This window comes from Gekko japonicus, unplaced genomic scaffold (genome assembly GCF_001447785.1).
Source record: "Gekko japonicus isolate JY-2015 unplaced genomic scaffold, Gekko_japonicus_V1.1 scaffold2082, whole genome shotgun sequence".
NCBI lineage: Eukaryota > Metazoa > Chordata > Lepidosauria > Squamata > Gekkonidae > Gekko > Gekko japonicus.
In genome coordinates, this window is record NW_015159777.1 from 287,353 (window position 1) to 307,924 (window position 20,572).

At 48.9% G+C, this 20,572-nt stretch overlaps 1 protein-coding gene across 1 annotated transcript in view; it reads left to right on the forward strand.

The window, feature by feature from the left end:
- NAA30 (N(alpha)-acetyltransferase 30, NatC catalytic subunit) overlaps positions 1 to 20,566 on the forward strand; it is a 58,671-nt gene extending 38,105 nt beyond the window's left edge. Inside the window, exons 3-5 of the mRNA XM_015406900.1 lie at positions 5,304 to 5,427; positions 9,697 to 9,752; positions 19,114 to 20,566. Of these exons, the coding sequence (XP_015262386.1) occupies positions 5,304 to 5,427; positions 9,697 to 9,752; positions 19,114 to 19,251 (318 nt within the window). The 3' untranslated portion in view covers positions 19,252 to 20,566. The remainder of the gene's footprint in view (positions 1 to 5,303; positions 5,428 to 9,696; positions 9,753 to 19,113) is intronic.
- The last annotated feature ends 6 nt before the right edge of the window (positions 20,567 to 20,572 follow it).

Genomic DNA, 20,572 nt, shown 5'->3' on the forward strand with positions numbered 1-20,572 from the left:
TCCTGCTGACACCTTTTCTGTTGCCCGCAAAGTTTTTTTGGAAGTGGGTAGGGCCAAGTGGTGTTTTTTTTCCCTAGCAAGGCTTCTGATTGGTAACTGGAAATTTGATTGGCTGTGCAGATTTTTTAAATCTTTTTTTGCTTTGGCAGCAGCTGCCGCCTCGACACAAGGCTCTCTACGCTCCGTTACTGAAGTTAAGCTGCGACAGTCATTCTGTGGCTGGCTCCTCCTCCTACAACCATTCTGTGGCGGCCATTTTGTGGCTGCATCCACCATGTCAGAATTCCAAATGTGTCCCCAGGCTCAAAAAGGTTGGGGATCCCCTGGCCCGGACAGTGTTAGCGGTGCCTGGTTGTTAACAGCACGAAGCTTTCAATGGCTTAAAATGTCACCTAAGTGGGGGTCATTTCCTGCAGGAGCGCACAGGAGTGGAGCTCCGGCAGTAAAGAGCCCAGGGGGTGGGCACATGCAACAAGCCCCACCCCCTGCTCCCAGCAGCCCTCAGTCAGAGCAAGAAGCAGCCAGGTAAGCTGCAGAGCTCCCCCCGGCCCCACAGTCCAAAACAGTCCAGTGGCACCTTTAAGACCAGGTTTTATTCAGGTACAAGCTCTCCCTCCTCTGTGAGGACAGATCTGCACGTCCCCCCCCCCAATAGCTAGCAATCCAAAACAGTCCAGTGGAGCCTGAGTGGTGGGTGTTGCCTTCTGACACACTTCCGGTGATGTCAGGGTGTGTGGCATATGCTAATGAGTTATGCTAATGAGCTCCTGCACCTCTTTTTCTATGAAATGACCCCTGCACCTAAGGCAGTGCTGCACCTCAGTCTCTGGGTGGGTTCCTGGCCGTCTCCTCCCAACACAAGCAGACGTCTGCCAGCACAACCAGTCGGCAGATCGGTAGGAAGGCTCTTTGCATCCAAGCACAGTATGCCAGCACGGAGGGGACCAAACTGGAGGGATCGAGTCCTGTGCTCTGCCCGTCCATCCGTCCTCAGACTAACCCTACTCCATGTAAGCCTTAAGGAAGGGAGTGTAAGAAAATGGCTACGTCAGAGGGGAGGGCACGAAATATCACCCTGTGCAATAATAAGCAGTTTTAAGATGTTGGCCACCTTCATTCTGCTGTGTAAGAACTAATCATGGGCGACCTGTCGTGCAGTACGTGTATCTGTGTCCTCGATCTCACTACGCGAATACCCTCGTTGCAAGTAGTTTTCCTGAGAACTTGTGACGCTCCCATCGGTGTGACTTTAAAAGTGCTCAGCTTCGGCTGGACTGTTTCCCGGACTATAAAGTTGCCCGGTTGTCGGGGTTTATAATATCAAAAGGGCGGGTGTGTTGGTCTGTTGCAGAAGAGTAAAAGAGAAGTCCAGTGGCACCTTTAAGACCAAACACCCTCGGTTTCAGGGTTGCCAGCTCTGAGTTGGGAATGACCTGGAGGGGTTTTTTTTTTTTGGGGGGTGGCCTAAGAAGGGTGGGGCTTGGGAGGGGAGGGACTTCAGGGTATAACGCCATAGAGACCAGTTTCCCCAAATCAGCCATTTTCCCTAGGGGAGGTGATCTCTGTAGGCTGGAGATCAATTGGAATACCAGGGGATCTCCAGCCACTGTCTCGAGCAGGGACAGCCAAGCTTAACTAAGAGCCGCACAGAATAAACGCCAGATGTTTGGGAGCTGCAAGGCATGAACAAATAGCACACACACGTTTTTATTGAAAAATATGCGAGTTTGCTTTTTATTAACATTAAATGACTGCCAAAAACAAAAGGGGTAAAATCAGATATCGATACTGATATTTATTTGTCCAATGATATTTATTTGCGTGTTAATATTTATTTGTCTAAGAGAGAGGTGGAAAGAGAGAAACAAAGAAAGCAAATAGAGGGGGAGGAAGGAAGAGAGAGAAAAAAAAGGCGGAAAGAAAGCAAATAGAGGGGGAGGAAGGAAGAGAGAGAAAAAAAAGGCGGAAAGAAAGCAAATAGAGGGGGAGGAAGGAAGAGAGAGAAAAAAAAGGCGGAAAGAAAGCAAATAGAGGGGGAGGAAGGAAGAGAGAGAAAAAAAAGGCGGAAAGAAAGCAAATAGAGGGGGAGGAAGGAAGAGAGAGAAAAAAAAGGCGGAAAGAAAGCAAATAGAGGGGGAGGAAGGAAGAGAGAGAAAAAAAAGGCGGAAAGAAAGCAAATAGAGGGGGAGGAAGGAAGAGAGAGAAAAAAAAGGCGGAAAGAAAGCAAATAGAGGGGGAGGAAGGAAGAGAGAGAAAAAAAAGGCGGAAAGAAAGCAAATAGAGGGGGAGGAAGGAAGAGAGAGAAAAAAAAGGCGGAAAGAAAGCAAATAGAGGGGGAGGAAGGAAGAGAGAGAAAAAAAAGGCGGAAAGAAAGCAAATAGATGGGGAAGGAAAGAAGAAAAAGAAAAAAAAGTGGAAAGAAAGCAAATAGAGGGGGAGGAAGGAGAGGGGGAGAGAGAAACAAAGAAAGCAAATAGATGGGGAGCCTGACGGGAGCTGCACAATATGTGCGAAAGAGCTGCATGCGGCTCCCGAGCCGCAGTTTGGCCATCCCTGATCTAGAGGTTGGCCACCCTAACTCAGTTAGCTAAAAGGGTGCTAACGTTCTTATTCTGCTTCACAAGTGGTTGTCCCGTATGTGTTGTTTTCTGACATCATGATTGCCTCTGCCCAGTTAGTCACATTAGAAGTAGAATCATAGAATCAAAGAGTTGGAAGGGACTTCCGGGGTCATCTAGTCGAACCCCCAGCCAAACTGGCCTTAGCGTCTGACTTGGTGCATCTAAAATACATGTACAGTTTCAGCCTGAGGCAAGCTTTTAGTGTAGGTGAGGAATTTTTTTAGAGCTTGAAACGGGTCACCCTGATTTGCCTAGTAACTGCAAACCCAAACGATCCGGAGAGCCCCACTATAGCTTTGGGTGTTCTTGCGGACACTTTTTGTCGATTTAAAATGTTCAGTACACCTTTCAGCCAACTGGGGTTCTCCTGTATTATTTAAATTCAGATCCAAAACACGTTTTCACGGGACTAATTGCATGTTAAACTTGGTATGCTTCTGTACCAAATAGAAGAAGAAGAAGAAATTGGGTTTATACCCCGCCCCTCACTACCCAAAGGTGTCTCAGAGCGGCTTACAAACTCCTTTCCCTTCCCCTCCCCACAACAGACACCCTGTGAGGTGGGTGGGGCTGAGAGAACTCTGACACAAACTGCTCTTTTTCAAGGACAGCTGTGCCAGAGCTTGTGACTGACCCAAGGTCACATCAGCAGGCGCAAGTGGAGGAGTGAGGAATCAAACCCGGTTCTCCCAGATTAGAGTCCGCACACTTAACCACTACACCAAACTGGCTCTCCCATGTGAGAGGTTGGTAAAGGTTGGTACACCAATGATAGCTATTGAGATATTTTTCTTAAGGCAGCATTTTAGCACCGGCAAATTTATATACCTACCTGTTCTTTTCTTGGAATGATTTCTTCCTTTCCTTTCCTGTCACATGTTGTGGTTAAGCTACAGACATGTCACATGGGAGTATTGCACCGGGAAGTGTACAGTTAACACCTGACGCCACTGCTTAAATAATATTGGGTCTGGTGGCCAGCGAAGGACATTTTGAAACCATAAGTGCATCGAAGCCGATTCAGTTAGTTTAGTTTATTATTATTACGGTCTTAAGACCAACATACAGAGTAAGCATAATATGTGAGGGAGAGGGGAAAAACAGTCATAATATACAAAAATAGAAATCTGCATTTAAGAACTTTTAAAATGCGATTCCCGCAATCTAAGAATTAATGCACCAAACTCAGCAACTAAAGGTGTAATCTCTGCGGTCTGATCTGATAGGAGCCAGTGAAGCCTTGCTTGGTTTGTGTTAATGTGCCCAGGTGTCCTATCGACTAATGGGGTAATAATTTTAAGACGAGCCTTCCTGTAAAATGGAAAGCTGAAGAACACGTGCTCTACCGATTCCACCTCGCTTAAAAGGCATGGGCATAACCTTTCAGAGTAGGGTTTTTTGTTGTACCTGCCTTGAATAACTGCAGATGGAAGGGCAGAACATCTAGCTAGGGCAAATGCCCTTCTAGAATTCTTTCCCTCCACTGAAGTCTAATATATTGCCGGCTCAATGGTGCTTTTGATATTCAACAACACCCCGAGTTTGGAAGCCTTAGAGATGTCAGATTGTCGGTCAATATTCTCAACTCTTTGTTTAATTAGCCCTTTGGCTTGTTCAAACCCATAGCATAAGAGTAGCTGAGGTGAGAAGCCAATTCTATAAATATGATAGTGAACTACCTTGATCCAACTGGATCAATTCAGTTGTAATGGGTAGTCCATAGGTATCTGTGCAGGTGTGAAGGAGATTGGGGGGGGAGTTATTTTCTGAGCTGCCTAAAGGAAACCTAACTAGGTTCTTATGCTAAGAGTGATGGACTTGAAGTTTGCCAAACTACATTTCAGAATCTGAATTTATCTGTGTAGAGGGTTTTGTCGAAATTCTCAAACCAGTTATTCCAGAATGGCCTCCAGAGTCAGCCTTTTTGACTCTGCTGACTACACGGTTAGAGAACTGGAGACACGCTTTCTTTAAGGCAGCTCATGAATCAAACAGGTAGCGTATTAAGCCTACGACTGCTCTGGTACCAGTGTTCCCTCTAAGCTGAGTTAGTGTGAGCTAGCTCACAGTTTCTTAGCCTCCGGCTCACACATTTCTGTCTCAGCTCAGGAAGGAGGGCTCCGGAGCAAACTGATTTATGCAGCAGCCAAACCGCTTGCTCAAAACGTTAACGCCAGTCACTCACCAAGTAGAATTTTTGCTCACAGGACTCCATAGCTTAGAGGGAACATTGTCTGGTACCATGCTTTGTTTCATAACCATTCCAGTGCACAGGGAAAAGATAGTGTGTGAATTAAGAATGCTCTGTCTGCATAATATAAAGCTGTCCTTTTGATAATTTTTAGGATCTCTGTTTAGAATACTTATAGGATCTGGGCCAAATAAGGTTGAAGACCATGAGTGTGATTATTTTTTTTAGGAGTGATATTTTAAGCTTACAATACAAAACGTGTAACTGGCACTTTTGTTACCGAGAGTTTCATTTTTTCGCTTAGGTTGCATCTGTCCTCATGCAAAAAAAGTCCTTTGTGTAGCAGAACAAATTTCCAGAATGCAGTCTCTTTTTTTATATATATACATATGTATCTATAAATGTCCATGTAAGATGGTGGGTTTTTTGTGGCACTGTGTCTTCCCAACAATCTACAAAACAATAATTTTTTGGTGTTTTTTTTTTTAAAGGCAATGGTAGGAGATGAGTGCGTAGGTGCCATCGTGTGCAAGTTGGATATGCACAAAAAGATGTTTCGCAGAGGTTATATAGCCATGTTAGCCGTGGATTCCAAATACAGAAGAAAAGGCATAGGTAAGAATAGCATTCTTGTCCTTTTAAAACCTCTCCTAAAAACAGTAAGCTGATAATATTTTTTTTGAAGGGGGGGGGAATAAAACATTAGTGCACATCCCTCTGCATCACACGTTCTCTTGACTCGACGTGGCAATACGTAACCCCAGGGCTATTTTTGGGCAGGAACGCACAGGAACAGAGTTCCGGCTGGCTCCCGAGTTGGCCACGCCCAGCAGGAACTCATTAGCATAACAGGCCACACCCAACAGCAGAAACCCATTCGGATTGGCTACATTAGGGGTGTGTGGCCTAACATGCAAAGGAGTTCCTGCTACAAAAAAAGGCCCTGGGTTTGACAACAAACAAGGTAAACAGAATAAGAAGCAAAAGGTGGGTGTGGCTGGATGACCACACTTCTGGCAACATGGGGGGGCAGCCTAATGTGCTAATGAGCTGTGCTGTCAGGGGTGTGGCCTAATATGCTAATGGGGTTCTGCTGTTGGGTGTGGCCTATTATGCGAATGAGTTCCTGCTGGGCTTTTTCTACAAAAAGAGCCCTGCGTAACCCTTAAGCATTTCTGTACAGTTTGGGGCTTTTTTCATCAGAGTCATGGGAATAATTTCCTCTTGCTCCTGAAATCGCACAAGTCCACTCTGATTGCAGTTGGAGGACACCAAACTGTAATGCCTGAATTAGTTCTCTGCCCTTCCCTGATTTCCAAACCAAACGGAGCATTTGCTTCTTCCAGGAGAACAATTGCGTATTGTTGACTAATATTCATGGTGTTCATGAAAACGATATGCAAAGCATACCAAATGCATGCAGTTAGCCATGCAAATCAGCAGAAGCCCTACTTTTCCAAATGCCCTTCCTGTAGCTGCTGAGGGAACCAGAAGGAAAAATGCCACCAAAGAAAGCACACCAGCGTACCAGTCTCCAGACAGGATGCTGTAAAGTCACTGACCAGGATAACCGAATCTCGTCAGACCTCTGAAACTAAACAGGGTTAGCCTAGTCCAGTGATGGCGAACCTTTTAGCGACCGAGTGCCCAAACTGCGACCCAAAACCCACTTATTTATCGCAAAGTGCCAACACGGCAATTTAACCTGAATACGGAGGTTTTACTTTAGAAAAAACAACTCACACATTAACTTAAGATGGTCCAAACAAAGTAAGGAAAGCCATCCCAAATGCTTTTATTTACTTAAAATTATTTGGCAGAGAGTTCGACACTTTAATGATGGTCTGGGCCTGGCTGGGGCGATGGCACGCGTGCCCACAGAGAGGGCTCTGAGTGCCACCACTGGCACCCGTGCCATAGGTTCGCCACCACTGGCCTAGTCAGTTTGGTGTAGTGGTTAGGAGCACAGACTCTAATCTGGGAGAGCCGGATTTGATTCCCCACTCCTCCACATGCAGCTGCTGGTGTGACCTTGGGTCAGTCACAAGTTCTCTTGGAGCTGTTCTCTCAAGAGCCATTCTCTCAGAGCTCTCCCAGCTACCTCACAGGGGTGTCTGTTGTGGGGAGGGGAAGGGAAAGGAATTTGTAAGCTGCTCTGAGACGCCTTCGGGTAGTGAAGGGTGGGGTATAAATCGACTTGCTTCTGTCTTCTATTTAGATGGGAGGCCAGTCAGGGAATCCAGAGTCACTATGCAATGGCAGGCAGTAGCAAACCGCCTGTGAATGTCCCTTCCCTTGAATATCCCACAGGGTTGTCAGAAGTCAGCTGTGACTTGACAAGACTTCACACACACAGAGTGACTGTCTATCGCAAATTATAACTGCAGCTTCTCCGCTGTTGGACAGAAGCATTGTGGACAGAAGCATCGTATGTGTGCGTGATGGTGATTTTCTGAAGACAGTCTCAAAAGCTGGTTGCACAATCGCGTAACAGCCACTTAAAAACCTGTTTCCTGTCCCATTTGCACTGTATGTTAGGTTTATTTCCCTTATTTTATTTAAAACCTTTTTATGCCGCCTTTCCACCCGATTCGGGTGCACATAACAGCACTAAAACACTTGAACAATTAACAACAACATTTCAGTAACACATAAAGAGCCAGCCAGCGTGGTTAAGAGCAGTGGACTCTAATCTGGAGAACCAGGTTGGATTCCCCACTTCTCTGAATGAAGCCTGCTGGGTGACCTTGGGCCAGTCACAGGTCTCTCCGAACTCTCTCAGCCCCACCTACTTTTCATAGGATCACACAGACTTGGAAGGGTCCACAGAGGCCACCTAGTCCAACCCCCTGCTCAATGCAGGATCAACCTAGAGCATCCCTGACAAGGGTTTGTCCAGCCTCTGCTTAAAGACTGCCAGTGAGGGGGGAGCTCACCACCTCCCTGGGCAGCCCATTCCACTCTCGCAAGGTGCCTGTTGTGGGGAGAGGAAAGGAAGACACTTTGAGATGCCTTGAGGTAGAGGAAGGTAAAGGTCTCCCTTGCTCGAAAGCCAGTCGAATCCGACTCTAGGGTTGCGGTGCTCATCTCCGTTTCAAAGCCAAAGAGCCAGCGCTGTCCGAAGACGTTTCCGTGGTCATGTGGCCGGCATGACAAAACGGAACGCTTTTTAGTAGAGGAAAGCCGGGCATAGAAACCTACTTTTATCAATTACTACTTACCAACTCTTGAAGGAAACATTCCATGTTGACTCTCTAATAACAGATCCCAGATGAAAGGGGGAAAAATCTTCACCCATTGGCAGAAGGCATCAATGGAGGGAGAGAGATGAAGTTCCGTGGGGAGTTAGTTCCAAAGTTTTGGATGTCTTCTGTTATAGGATGGCGGCAATTTTAGGATGGGTTTGCTCCACTTGGCTCCTCCAGGAACTTCTGTGATTTTTTTCCTCTCCCCCCCCCCACCCCGTGGGGAGTTTCTGGCTCTTGCTCCTTAGAAAACCCCCTTGCCTTCTGCACCTGGATGTTTGTTTCCTCTGCCCTCAGAAGCAGGTCCTCGAAGGCCCTTTAATTCTGGTGTCGAGTGAGCGACACGGGAAACGGCCTTCTCCCCTCCGTTGCTGTTCCCGCACAAAACTAGCCCATCTTTGCTTACGTGCAGCTAACTGGTTGGCTGCTTTGTCTTGCAAAGCATCTGTGCCCCGTGAACCCTCCCAAGTTTAATAAATGTGGTGACAGCAATCCGGCCCCACTGAAGGAAGGAACTCAATCTCAGGGTTTTGGAAGGAGAATGGCCGCAACTCTGAAAGCACAGGCAATGCATCTGTGGGAGTTTAATGTCAGGATGCCAACTGTACGTGGCAGAAAAGGCAAGATTTTAGCCTCTCGTTCTCTGCCCCCCAGACTCTTCCATGTCCGCGCATTCAGGCCAGGTGGGCCCAGTCAGTTATGTCACCTATGCCTTGCTCTCGGGTTCGCAGGCATGAAGCACCTTAGCCTGTCTTGAGGCAGAGGGCCTCTTTTTCTCCATAAGGTAGAGGAGGGCTTTGGAACCTCCACATTCAGAGGCACTGAGCCTCTGAACCCAAGAGGCAGCATCAAAGGAAAGACTGAGACTCTGCGCCCTGTTGTTGGACCTCCAGAGTAACTGGCTGGCCACTGTGTGAGACAGGATGCTGGACTAGATAGATCCCTGGTCTGATCCAGCAGGGCTCTTCTGATGTTCCAATGAAGGCCTTGGCCTCTCTGCCCTGTTGTTGGCCCCTCAGCGGAACTGGTTGGCCCCTGTGTGGGACAGGAATGCTGGACTAGATGGACCCCTGATCTGATCCAGCAGGGCTCTTCTGATGCTCTAATGAAGGCCTCGGCCTCTCTGCCCTATTGTTGGCCCTCCAGAAGAACTAGTTGGCCGTTGTGTGACACAGGATGCTGGACTAGATGGACCCACTGGTCTGCTCCAACAGGGCTCTTCTGATGTTCTAATGAAGGCCTCAGCCTCTCTGCCCTGTTGTTGGCCCTCCAGAGGAACTGGTTGGCCGCTGTGTGACAAAGGATGCTGGACTAGATGGACCCACTGGTCTGATCCAACAGGGCTCTTCTGATGTTCTAATGAAGGCCTCGGCCTCTCTGCCCTGTTGTTGGCCCTCCAGAGGAACTGGTTGGCCGCTTTGTGAGACAGGAGGCTGGACTAGACTGACCCCTGGTCTGATCCAGCAGGGCTCTTCTGATGTTCTTATGTAGTTGTAGAGTATATTGCAGTAACGATTCATCTTGCTTAAATTATCCATATGTGTGTTTGCTGGGCGGGCTGTGATCTTCAGGTTGCTAATATGTGTTGAAAGAGCTTCTTCCTGCAGTTAAATGTGTTGCTTTTTAATCTGTGTTCCAGGTACAAACTTGGTTAAGAAAGCTATTTATGCCATGGTAGAAGGAGATTGCGACGAGGTGAGTCTCTTTCCTTCTGAAGGAGCTATAGCTGCATGCCTTGCTTCGCTTTAATATGTTATGGTGTAGGATACTTTAATAAGAGCAGAACATGAACCTTCACGTTCAGAGGCAGTCAGCCTGTGAATCCCAGTGCCAGGAGGCAACGTCAGGGGAAGGCCTTGGCCTCTATGCCCTGTTGTTGGCCATCCAGGGGAACTGGTTGGGAACACAGTGTGAGACAGGATGCTGGACTAGATGGACCGACCACTGGTCTCACCCAGTAGAATTCTTCTATTCTAATGAAGGCCTCACCCTCTGTGCCCTGTTGTTGGCCCTCCAGAGGAACTGGTTGGTCAGTGTGTGAGACAGGATGCTGGACTAGATGGACCGACCACTGGTCTCACCCAGTAGAATTCTTCTATTCTAATGAAGGCCTCACCCTCTGTGCCCTGTTGTTGGCCCTCCAGAGGAACTGGTTGGTCAGTGTGTGAGACAGGATGCTGGACTAGATGGACCGACCACTGGTCTCACCCAGTAGAATTCTTCTATTCTAATGAAGGCCTCACCCTCTGTGCCCTGTTGTTGGCCCTCCAGAGGAACTGGTTGGTCAGTGTGTGAGACAGGATGCTGGACTAGATGGAGCGCTCGTCTGATCCAGCATGGCTCTTGTTCGTTCGTTCGTTCTTTCTTTCCTTCTTTCTTTCTTTCCTTCTTTCCTTCCTTCTTTCTTTCCTTCTTTCCTTCTTTCCTTCTTTCCTTCTTTCCTTCTCCTTCCTTCCTTCCTTCCTTCCTTCCTTCCTTCCTTCCTTCCTTCTTTCCTTCTTTCCTTCTTTCCTTCCTTCTTTCCTTCCTTCCTTCCTTCCTTCCTTCCTTCCTTCCTTCCTTCTTTCTCTTTCTTTCTTTCTTTCTTTCTTTCTTTCTTTCTTTCTTTCTTTCTTTCTTTCTTTCTTTCTTTCTTTCTTTCTTTCTTTCTTTCATTTCCTGCCCTCCCTGCCAGAGCAGGCTCAGGGTGGCTCACATAAAAAGTTAAAAACACATAAAAACAACCCAAATATAAAACATCATAATTAGTCAGTTACAAACAATGAAGAGGTGCTGGTAACGATATTGATGGCATAGCGGTAGTAACAGCCCATGATGGCATAGTCACAAAGGAATGGTCAGTGTTGGAAGTTCAGCTTATCTAATTCAATTATACTGGCGAGCACAGGGTGCTGATGGTGAGTCCAGGGGGAGAGGGGCCTAGTCACAGTACAGTTGTTAAACGCGGCTCCTAATTAAAGGCCTGGTGGAAGAGCTCCGTCTTGCAGGCCCTGCGGAACTGTAGATGGTCCCACAGGGCCCTGATGTCTTCCAGGAGCTCGTTCCACCAGTACGGAGCCATCACCAAGAAGGCTCTAGCCCTGGTTGAGGCCATCTTTGGGACCAGGGAGGGCCAGACAGTTTTGAGACCCTGATCGCAGTGCTCTCTGGGGAACAAGTGGGGAAAGGCGGTCCCTCGGCTATGTAGGTCCCTGACCATATAGGGCTTTGAAGGTAAAAACCAGCACCTTGAAGCGAATTTGGTATGCTCTCGGCAGCCAGTGCAGTGCTTTTATCACAGGCTGGATGTGTTGCTGTATAGGGAGACCCATCAGAAGCCTGGCTGTAGCATTTTGCACCAGCCGTAGCTTCTAGGTTCGCAACAAGGGCAGCCCCATGTGCTCCAGTACAGGCTTTAACTGAGCCGGGGGAAGTAAAGAATAGGGTAAGTAGCACCCTCCCCCCTTTGAGAATGGCACAGGAAGTAACAGCCCCTCTTTTTGAATCAATCAGCCACGCTGCCCTATATGGTCAGGGACCTACATACCCGAGGGACTGCCTTTCCCCACATCTGGGTAATCCTCTTTAGGAGCGAGTGGTGCACCCCTTTCCTTTGCTATCCTTGCCTCTGTGTCGGCAAGAGTAAACAGCACGGGGGAAACAGACGTTCTCTTCTCCCTCAAAGAGGCCGCAGGAGCCTTTCGCCTTAGCTTAGGCAGGTAACAGTTTTCGTATGTGCCGGAACCGGCTGGAGAATGGCGTCGATAATATAATAATCATTCCAATAACCTTTATTGGCATAACAATAACTCTATAAAAAGAATAGCAGCGCAAATCAACCCGTATGTCGACAAAGGGAAACAATCGGTGTACAGGGGTTTGTAACGTGTGTAGTAAAGATAAAAATTCGGAACAGTGATCTCGAATATCGCCATAATTAAAACAGTTACAATAAGAAGCTTAACTATCCGAAGAGGACAGGCACACCTTCTCTCTCTCTCTCTCTCTCTCTCTCTCTCTCTCTCTCTCTCTCTCTCTCTCTCTCCGTCTCCTTAGCTCTTCTCTCCTTCCTTTCCTCTTTTTCTTGGCCCCTGAGTACATTTGCCACAATAATCTTAAAACAGTAGCTGTAATTAGAACGTAAACACCGAGTGCAAGCAGTGTTCCCTCTAAGCCGAGTTAGTGTGAGCTAGCTCACAGTTTTTTAGCCTCCGGCTCACAGATTTTTATCTCAGCTCAAGAAGGATGGCTCCAGAACAAACTAATCCATGCAGCAGCCAAATGGCTCGCTCACAATTTTAATGTCAGGAGCTCACCAAGTAGAATTTTTGCTCACATGACTCCACAGCTTAGAGGGAGCCTTGCGTGCAAGTAGAGAAAAGTTCCTTGGAGTGTTCGAGAATTGTTCCATGTTTAACGGGACTTGTGTGCTCTGCCGTGTCTGCCTACAATGCGTACTTGATGGTCCCCAGTGTCCTGGGTGACTTGGAGAATGACTCTCCGGACTTTTAAAGCCAGCTGACCAGTTTTCTGCACTTCACTCCGGGTGCAACAGGCAAACTGGGGGTGCGTTTGTGGCTTTGCGTTTACATGCGTTTGTATATATCTTGCTCTTCTCCCCAGTTGGGACCAATGTTCCCTCTAAGCCGTGCAGTCTCGTGAGCAAAAATGCTACGTTGTGAGCCCCTGGCATTAAAGTTGTGAGCGCGTGATTCGGCTACGGCATAAATCAGTTTGCTCTGGAGCAGTGCTCCCTCTGAGCTGTGGAGTCTTGCGAGCAAAAATTCTACTTTGTGAGCTACCGGCATTAAAGTTGTGAGCGAGCGATTTGGCTGCTGCTTAAATTAGCTTGCGAGCCATCCCTTCCTGAGCTAAGACAAAAATGTGTGAGCCAGCTCACACTAACTCAGCTTAGACGGACCACTGCTTGGGACTCAAAGCGGCTACGAACGTTGTTTTCCCCCTCTTCCATTCTCTCCCAGCAATGCCAACCCTGTGAGACCGGCCAGGCTGAGAGCTTGTGGTGGGCCTGAGGTCACCCATTGAGCTCCCATGGTGGAAGCAAGGATTTGAACCCAGGCTGCCTACACCCACTACACCGCACAGCAGAACGTTCAATGCTTTCTCTGTGTTTTGTTTTTGGCATTGAAATGTGATCAGGTTTGGAGGCTGGATCCAGTGAAGTGCCAGTGGGAGGTGATTGGTGGCGTGGATCAGGCCCAGTGGTGCCCCTTGTGCCAGCAGAAGCAATTTCCCACAGTCCGCCTTCCCCTGTGCTGCAACCTCACCCCTACCCCCCAGACATGTGGCTTTGCAGTCACACCAGTCATGCAGTGTCCAGGGACAGCTTTTCAGAGGTCCTGGAGTTGCCAGGGGCAGGGCAGGCCTGCGTTCTTTGAAGGATCCCCTCCCTGTTGAGCTCAGTCACCAGGGTTATCCTTCCACGATAGCAATAAGATTGAGAGACAGCCTTCAGAGCAATGCTCCCTCTAAGCTGTGGAATCTTGTGAGCAAAAATTCTACTTTGTGAGCCACTGGCATCAAAGTTGTGAGCCAGCGATTTGGCTACCGCATAAATTAGTTTGCCCTGGAGCCATCTTTTCTGAGCTAAGACAGAAATCTGTGAGCGGGAGGCCAAAACACTGTGAGCGAGCTCACACTAAGTCAGCTTAGAAGGAACACTGCTTCAGAGGTGCATGTGTGCGTTAAGAGGATGGTACGGAGTTGTTTTCTGTTGCCCCAGAAGGTTGGACCAGAACCAACAGGTTGAAATTAAAATCGAAAGAGTTTTTGGCTAAACATGAGGAAGAACTTCCTGACGAGCGGTTCCTCAGTGGAACAGGCTTCCTCGGGAGGTGGTGGGCTCTCCTCCTTTGGAGGTTTTCAAGCAGAGGCTAGGTCGCCATCTAACAGTAATGCTGATTCTGTGAACTTGGGCAGATCACGAGAAGGGAGGGCAGGAAGGGTTGCCTCAGTGCTTAGTTCTCGTGGCCCTTTCTTACACGCCCAGGGAAATGCTGACAGCCACTTTGGGGTCAGGAAGTAATTTTTCTCCAGGCCAGTTTGGCCAGAGATCCTGGAGGTTTTTTGTCATCTGGGGGTGGAACAGCAGTCACTGGGTGTATGTGTGTGTGTGTGGGGGGAGTTATTTGTGAATTTTCTGCATTGTGCAGGGGGTTGGACTAGATGACCCTGCAGGTCCCTTCCAACTCTATGATTCTGTGATTCTAAGTGCCATCAAGTTGCTTCTGACTTAGGAGGCTGGACTAGATGGGCCACTGGTCTGATCCTTTGCTCAAGTCGTCCTGAGGGCCGCGGCTTCCTTGGTGGAGTCAATCCATCTCATGCTGTCGGGTCTTCCTATTTTCCTGCCGCCTTCCACTCTTCCCAGCCACCTTGTCTTTTCCAGTGACTCCTTTCTTCTCACTATGTGACCAAAGTACGATAGCCTCGGTTTAGTCCTTTCAGGGAGAGCTGTGGCTTGATCTGACCTGGAACCCACCGAGTTGTCTTGGTGGCGGGCTAAGGTATCCGTAAACCTCGCCTCCGGCACCCCATTTCAAATGAATCCACCGTCTCACTGTCCGCTCTCTTCACTGTCCCAGCTTTCGCACCCAGATGTGGTAATGGGGAGCCAGTGCCCCCTCTAAGCTGTGGAGCCTTGTGAGCAAGAATTGTACTTTGTGAGCTCCTGGCGTTAAATTTGCGAGCGAGCGATTTGGCTGCTGACTATATCAGTTTGCTCCGGAGCCCTCCCTTCCCGATCTGAGACAAGCCTGGGTGAGCCGGAGGCTAAGAAACGGCGAGCCAGCTCACACTAACTCGGCTTAGAGGGAACACTGGTGGGGAGTACTGTGGCGATGGCCAACTGCCTGAATCAGGAACGCGGTCGTCCCGTTGCCCATGGCTGAATTGGGGTGCCCTCCGTGAAGATAGTTTTGGGAAGGCAGTCGTGTCGGTCTGCAATAGAACAGCTCGATTGAAGGCCAGCAGCAACTTAGAGGCCGATACGATTGCCCGGGTGTGAGCTTCAAGGTAAAGGAAAAGGTCTCCCTTGCTCGAAAGCCAGTCGAGTCCGACTCTAGGGTTGCGGTGCTCATCTCCATTTCAAAGCCGAAGAGCCAGCGCTGTCCAAAGACGTTTCCGTGGTCATGTGGCCGGCATGACTAAACACCAAGGCGCACGGAACGCTGTCACCTTCCCACCGAAGTGGTGCCTATTTATCTACTTGCCATTTCTTGCTTTCGAACTGCTAGGTTGGCAGGAGCTGGAACCAGAGACGGGAGCTCACTCCGTCATGCGGCACACTCGGGTCTCGAACTGCCGACCTTCCACAGCCTGCAGTTCAGCGTCTGAACCACTTGAGCCACCCCAGCTCCGTGTGAGCTTCAAGAGTCTCTGGCAAAGGGAACTTTTGACCCTCGAAAGCTCCTACCAGGCCCGTAGCCAGGATTCTTTTTAGCAGGGGGCGTTTAAGTTCCTCAGGGGGCACCGCCTAATCGAATTTAAGGTAATTTAGTTAAAGATAAATCAACTTCCTGGGGGAAGTAGGTGCTGTCTGGGTCCGCGCTGCCACCGTAGCCAGCCCTTCCTGCCAAACAGCTGTGCAGGAATACCCGGCTCCCTCCCCGCACTTGCTGCCGCTTGGGTGACCTGGGCTGGATGGGTAGTCGGGGGGCCTTCCCCGTAAGTCGGGGGGCCTAGCCCCGAGATGCCCCACTGCAGCTAGGGGCCTGGCTCATACCCTGGAAATCGTCTTGGTCTCTAAGGGGGTACTGGACTCGAATCCTGCTGTTCTCCCGCGGACCAACACAGCTGCCTTCCGAAACTGTTTTCATTCTGCGTGTCTTGTATCTGGCGTATTAAGTTGTCAGAGTCCTCCTTGAACGGATCCGAAATGGCATCTGGTCCCTGAATCGTGCTCGTCGTGTCAGTCGTTGCGTCTGCTTGTTTCCTGTAAGCAGCGTAATTAAATCAAGGCCCCCGCTGGTCTCATTCACCTGCTACTTTTGTACAGGAACAGAAGTACAACAACTCAAGAAGTAAAATCGCCTACCGTTTTCTGGGGGCGGCACCCTTTCAGCCGGCTTTGTTTGCTCTGTAGTTCTCTTCGCTGGGTGCATGGCAATTGTTTTTGGGGTGTGTCTCGGGACCTTTCATCCAAATTGAAACAGCTTCTCGGAGAACTCTGCCAGTTTAGCCAACTCCTCCTTCTCACACTGGGGATTTATAGGTTTGCACTGTTTTAGAGAGTCTTCTAGCTTTCTTCTTCTAGCTGATGCTTATTGGCGTTGCTCGTGGTGTGTCCCCTGAGCTGGGACCTGACAGACAAAAGGAACCACTCGAAATTAACTGTGAAATCCTTCCTTGGGATGGGCACGCCACCAAACCGAGTTAAGTTTGTAAGAGAGCCAGGCTGGTGCTGGGATTAGAGGATCCAACTAGGACTGGGGCGATTCGGCCTCAAACCCTCGCTCAGCCACGAGTGAGTGACCTTGGCCCAGCTATTCCCTCCTTGCTGAGAGAATAGCTGCTGCCGGTGTGACCTTGGGTCAGTCACAAGCTCTCTCAGAGCTGTTCTCTCACTGGCAGTCCTCGAGAGAGCTCTCTCAGCCCCACCGACCTCACAGGGTGTCTGTTGTGGGGAGGGGGAGGGAAAGGACATTGTAAGCTGCTCTGAGACTCCTTCAGGTAGTGAAGGGCGGGGTATAAATCCCATCTCCTCCTCCTCTTCTCTCTCTCTTGGGTTTCTCGAGAATGGAGTGGCACTTTGAGGGCCTTGGAGAAAGGGCGGGATAAAAATATGACGGACAGATTATGTGCTCTTGAGCATGCAGGCCCTGGTTTGCCCCCGCACATCCGGTTCTGCTTCCACTCTGCTCCGCCTTCTTGCATCTCAGGATCGGGGCTTCCGGACAAAGAAACGGCTACAACGGAGTTGTCTGTTTGTTCGGCGTGCCACGTCCCGGTCTGCGTAAACCACGGGCCCTCGGTGGCCGCGTGCTGGCAGTCCAGAGTGTGCCGATTCAGACACAGCGCCAAGGTTAAGGCGCCAGAAGAGCTCCCTCGACTGTGGCTGGCCGTGCTATCTCAGCTGACTCTCAGGGAATCTCAAGGCAGCTACAAGTTTTGCCCTCTAAACTGAGAGCCATCAAGGCAGCTGTTTGAAATTATTTGTAGAAAAAGGCGTTCCTGAACCAACCAGGGAAAACGCGGAGTGCTCAGGATGCTAGTTGGTTTGAAACCCAGCATGGAGCCATGTGTTCAAGAGGAGAGACTTGGCGGGGCTCACGGGGGGGGGGCAGCCAATGTTCCCTCTCATTCCCCCCCCCCCCCCCCCCCGCTGAGTTCATATCCTGAGCAGAACCTAACTGCTGTAATCTTCAAGCGGGCAATGAGCAGGGCGAGACCCTGCGCTGCTCCAGATTGCCACTGAGCAGGGCTTGCTCCGTTAAGGAGCGGCTGCTCACCATGCGCATCGTAGAGGGAACACTGGTGGGCAGTGTTCCCTCTAAGCTGAGTTAGTGTGTGAGCTAGCCTCTGGCTCGCACGTTTTTGTCTTAGTTTGGTGTACCGGTTAAGTGCGCGGACTCTAATGTGGGAGAACCGGGTTTGATTCCCCGCTCCTCCGCTTGCAGCTGCTGGATGACCTTGGGCAAGCCGTAGTTCTCTCAGAACTGTACTCTCAAGAGCAGTTCTCTCAGAGCTCTCTCAGCCCCACCCACCTCACGCAGTGTTCCCTCTAAGCTGAGTTAGTGTGAGCCAGCTCACAGTTTTTCAGCCTCCGGCTCACACATTTTTTGTCTCAGCTCAGGAAGGGAAGGCTCCAGAGCAAACTGATACATGCAGCAGCCAAATTGCTCGCTCACAACTTTAATGCCAGTAGCTCACAAAGTAGAATTTCTGCTCACAAGACTCCACAGCTTAGAGGGAGCATTGCTCACAGAGTGTCTGTTGTGGGGAGGGGGAGGGAAAGGAGTTTGTAAGCTACTCTGAGACTCCCAAGTGAAGGGCGGGGTATAAATCCAATCTCCTCCTCCTCCTCCTCCTCCTCTTTTGTGGGGAGGGGAAGGGAAAGGAGTTTGTAAGCCACTCTGAGACTCCCAAGTGAAGGGCAGGGTATAAATCCAATCTCCTCCTCCTCCTCCTCCTCCTCCTCCTCCCACCACCACCACCACCACCACCACCTGAAGGAGTCTCAGAGCAGGGTGGCTCTGGAGCAAACTGATTTATGCAGCAGCCAACTCGCTCGCTCACAACTTTAATGTCAGTCGCTCACAAAGTAGAATTCTTGCTCACAAGACTCCACAGCTTAGAGGGAGCATTGGCCAGAACGTGTCCTGATTGGGTGTCGTCATCGCCTGATGCGGATTGGCCAAAAGATATAATTGAGCTAAGAGCCTGGAGAAAGGAGGCGAGCGAGGGTTTTGGTGGACTGAAGGCCTGGACTACGATATATGCTTATATTGCAATAGGCAGCATCGTAGAGAATGCAAAAGCTGTGGCCTTTGGCTCTTGGACTTAGGGTTTGTGCACTGTGGTTTTTTTTAAAAAGGGCATTTCCCTGTGGTCCTTCCCCTCAGCTTCCTTTTCCCTGGGGACCTGTCACTGATGCTTCTGGCGCAACAGAGGTGGCTGCGTTTGTGGGGAAACGGGTACCATAGGAGAACAGAACTTGGGGCAAAATGCCCCCAAACCGCTTTCCCTGCATCCCATGCCAGCAGTTGCTTTTATATCCCTCCCCCCCCCCCCCCCACGGGTTTCCCTTTTGCCTCCCGTGAGGTATAATTCATTTTAAAGTATTTAGCGTTGTACTCAGCTTATTGTATTTAGTGTCTGTATTTTGTTATTCCGTTTTTGTGATGTTAATCTGCATTCAGCCCATTATTATAGGTTAGAACCCGTCCTGAGCCTGCTTGGCGGGGAGGGCGGGAAGTAAATGGAAGGACATAAAATTTAAAAAATAAAATGTATCCCTCGAGCAGCCTTTGGGGCTTCCCTGCCGTCGCCCGGCCGCGTCCTCTGCAGCATCCCAAAAGCACGCCGCTCTCCTTGACGAATGTCTCCTCTTTTCCAGGTCGTCTTGGAAACCGAGATCACAAACAAGTCTGCGTTGAAACTTTATGAAAATCTTGGCTTTGTGCGAGACAAGAGGCTGTTCAGATACTATTTAAATGGAGTGGACGCGCTGCGTCTTAAACTGTGGCTGCGTTAACCCGAGGCCGTCGATTCCCCCCCCCCCGAGGACTCATCTTCCCGACGACGCCACCGCGCACCGCGGTGTCCTTTGCATGCAATGCAATTTGTGTGGAATTGCTTTGCAGGTGGACATTAACAATTCCCATGCAGCTCTTCTTCTCTGTGAGTGTCTCCATCGAGCGTCGCACCTCAAAATTCGTTGCACTGTGTGGCATGGCGCGTTTTTGTTCGGAATTTTAACAACAGATCGTTTTCAGACTTCAGATCCTCCTCTTCTTCTTTTTTTTTTTTTTCTTTCGGTAACCAGGAAGATGTGCCAGTAGGTAGCCAAGATCCGTTCTTCTTTCTTCCCATTTGCAAGTCTACCGACTCCTGTTACATCAAACGGTGAACGCTCTCTCCAAGAACTTGTGTTAATGTGGAACGATTCTTCTTTTTTTTGTTCTTGTTCCAGGGAGAAAGGAAGTGAGGGGGGGGGGGGAAAGCCAATGTAGATTGTAAAATTCTCTAAGTATACTAATATTTCATACAGAACTCACCATAGTTTTTTTTTCCCCCTTCCCCGGGGAAGATTTTTTTTATTATTAAAAAAAAAAAAAAATTCAGACTTTTAGGTTTTATTTTTCGATCTACAAACTTTCCATTTTTAAATATTGGTACCTCAGTGATTAGTGAACGGAAAAAAACAAACCTGTATTGTAGAGTGGGGTGTGTGTTAACATTGAGTACCGGTAACAATTTTAATTGCGTCTGCCAGTGCCCGTGTAGATACGTATCTTTGTCTTCACCGCTGAGTTTTTTGAATGCATGCTCTTCCCCCCCACCACTTTTTTTTTTGTCTTTGCAAGAACGGCTTTTATTTAAAATTCTGGGTTTTGAGAATAAATTATTTCAGACTTTATTGATTTGGATGACTTCTCCCAGATGAGGAAGGCTTAAAAAGCCTTTCTCATATAACAAGGAAGTGTGGGGGGTGGGGGGTCTCGTGTAGCTGCTAAAAGGGAGCCAATGCACTTTGTTCCTTTCAAGAGAGTGAGGGAAGCTTTTCAAACAAAAAAAGGCAAATTAATGTAAATTGGGTTGATATGTTTTTTTCCTTTTTTCGAATAAATCAAAATTTACCATTGGGTTAGCTAAAGAACCATTTTAAAGCCGTCGGGACAATAGCGATTTTGATTTCGGTTCACGTTGGCTTCGCTTCTGTGTTCCTTAAAAAAACCCAACGCTTTGGTCTTCAGTTCTCGGCGCATCCATTTTTTTTTAAGCTGCTTTTCAGTTCCTCCTCAATTTCCACAAAAAGCCAAAACTCTTGCGGTTTTTAATTTCCTTCTGGAAAC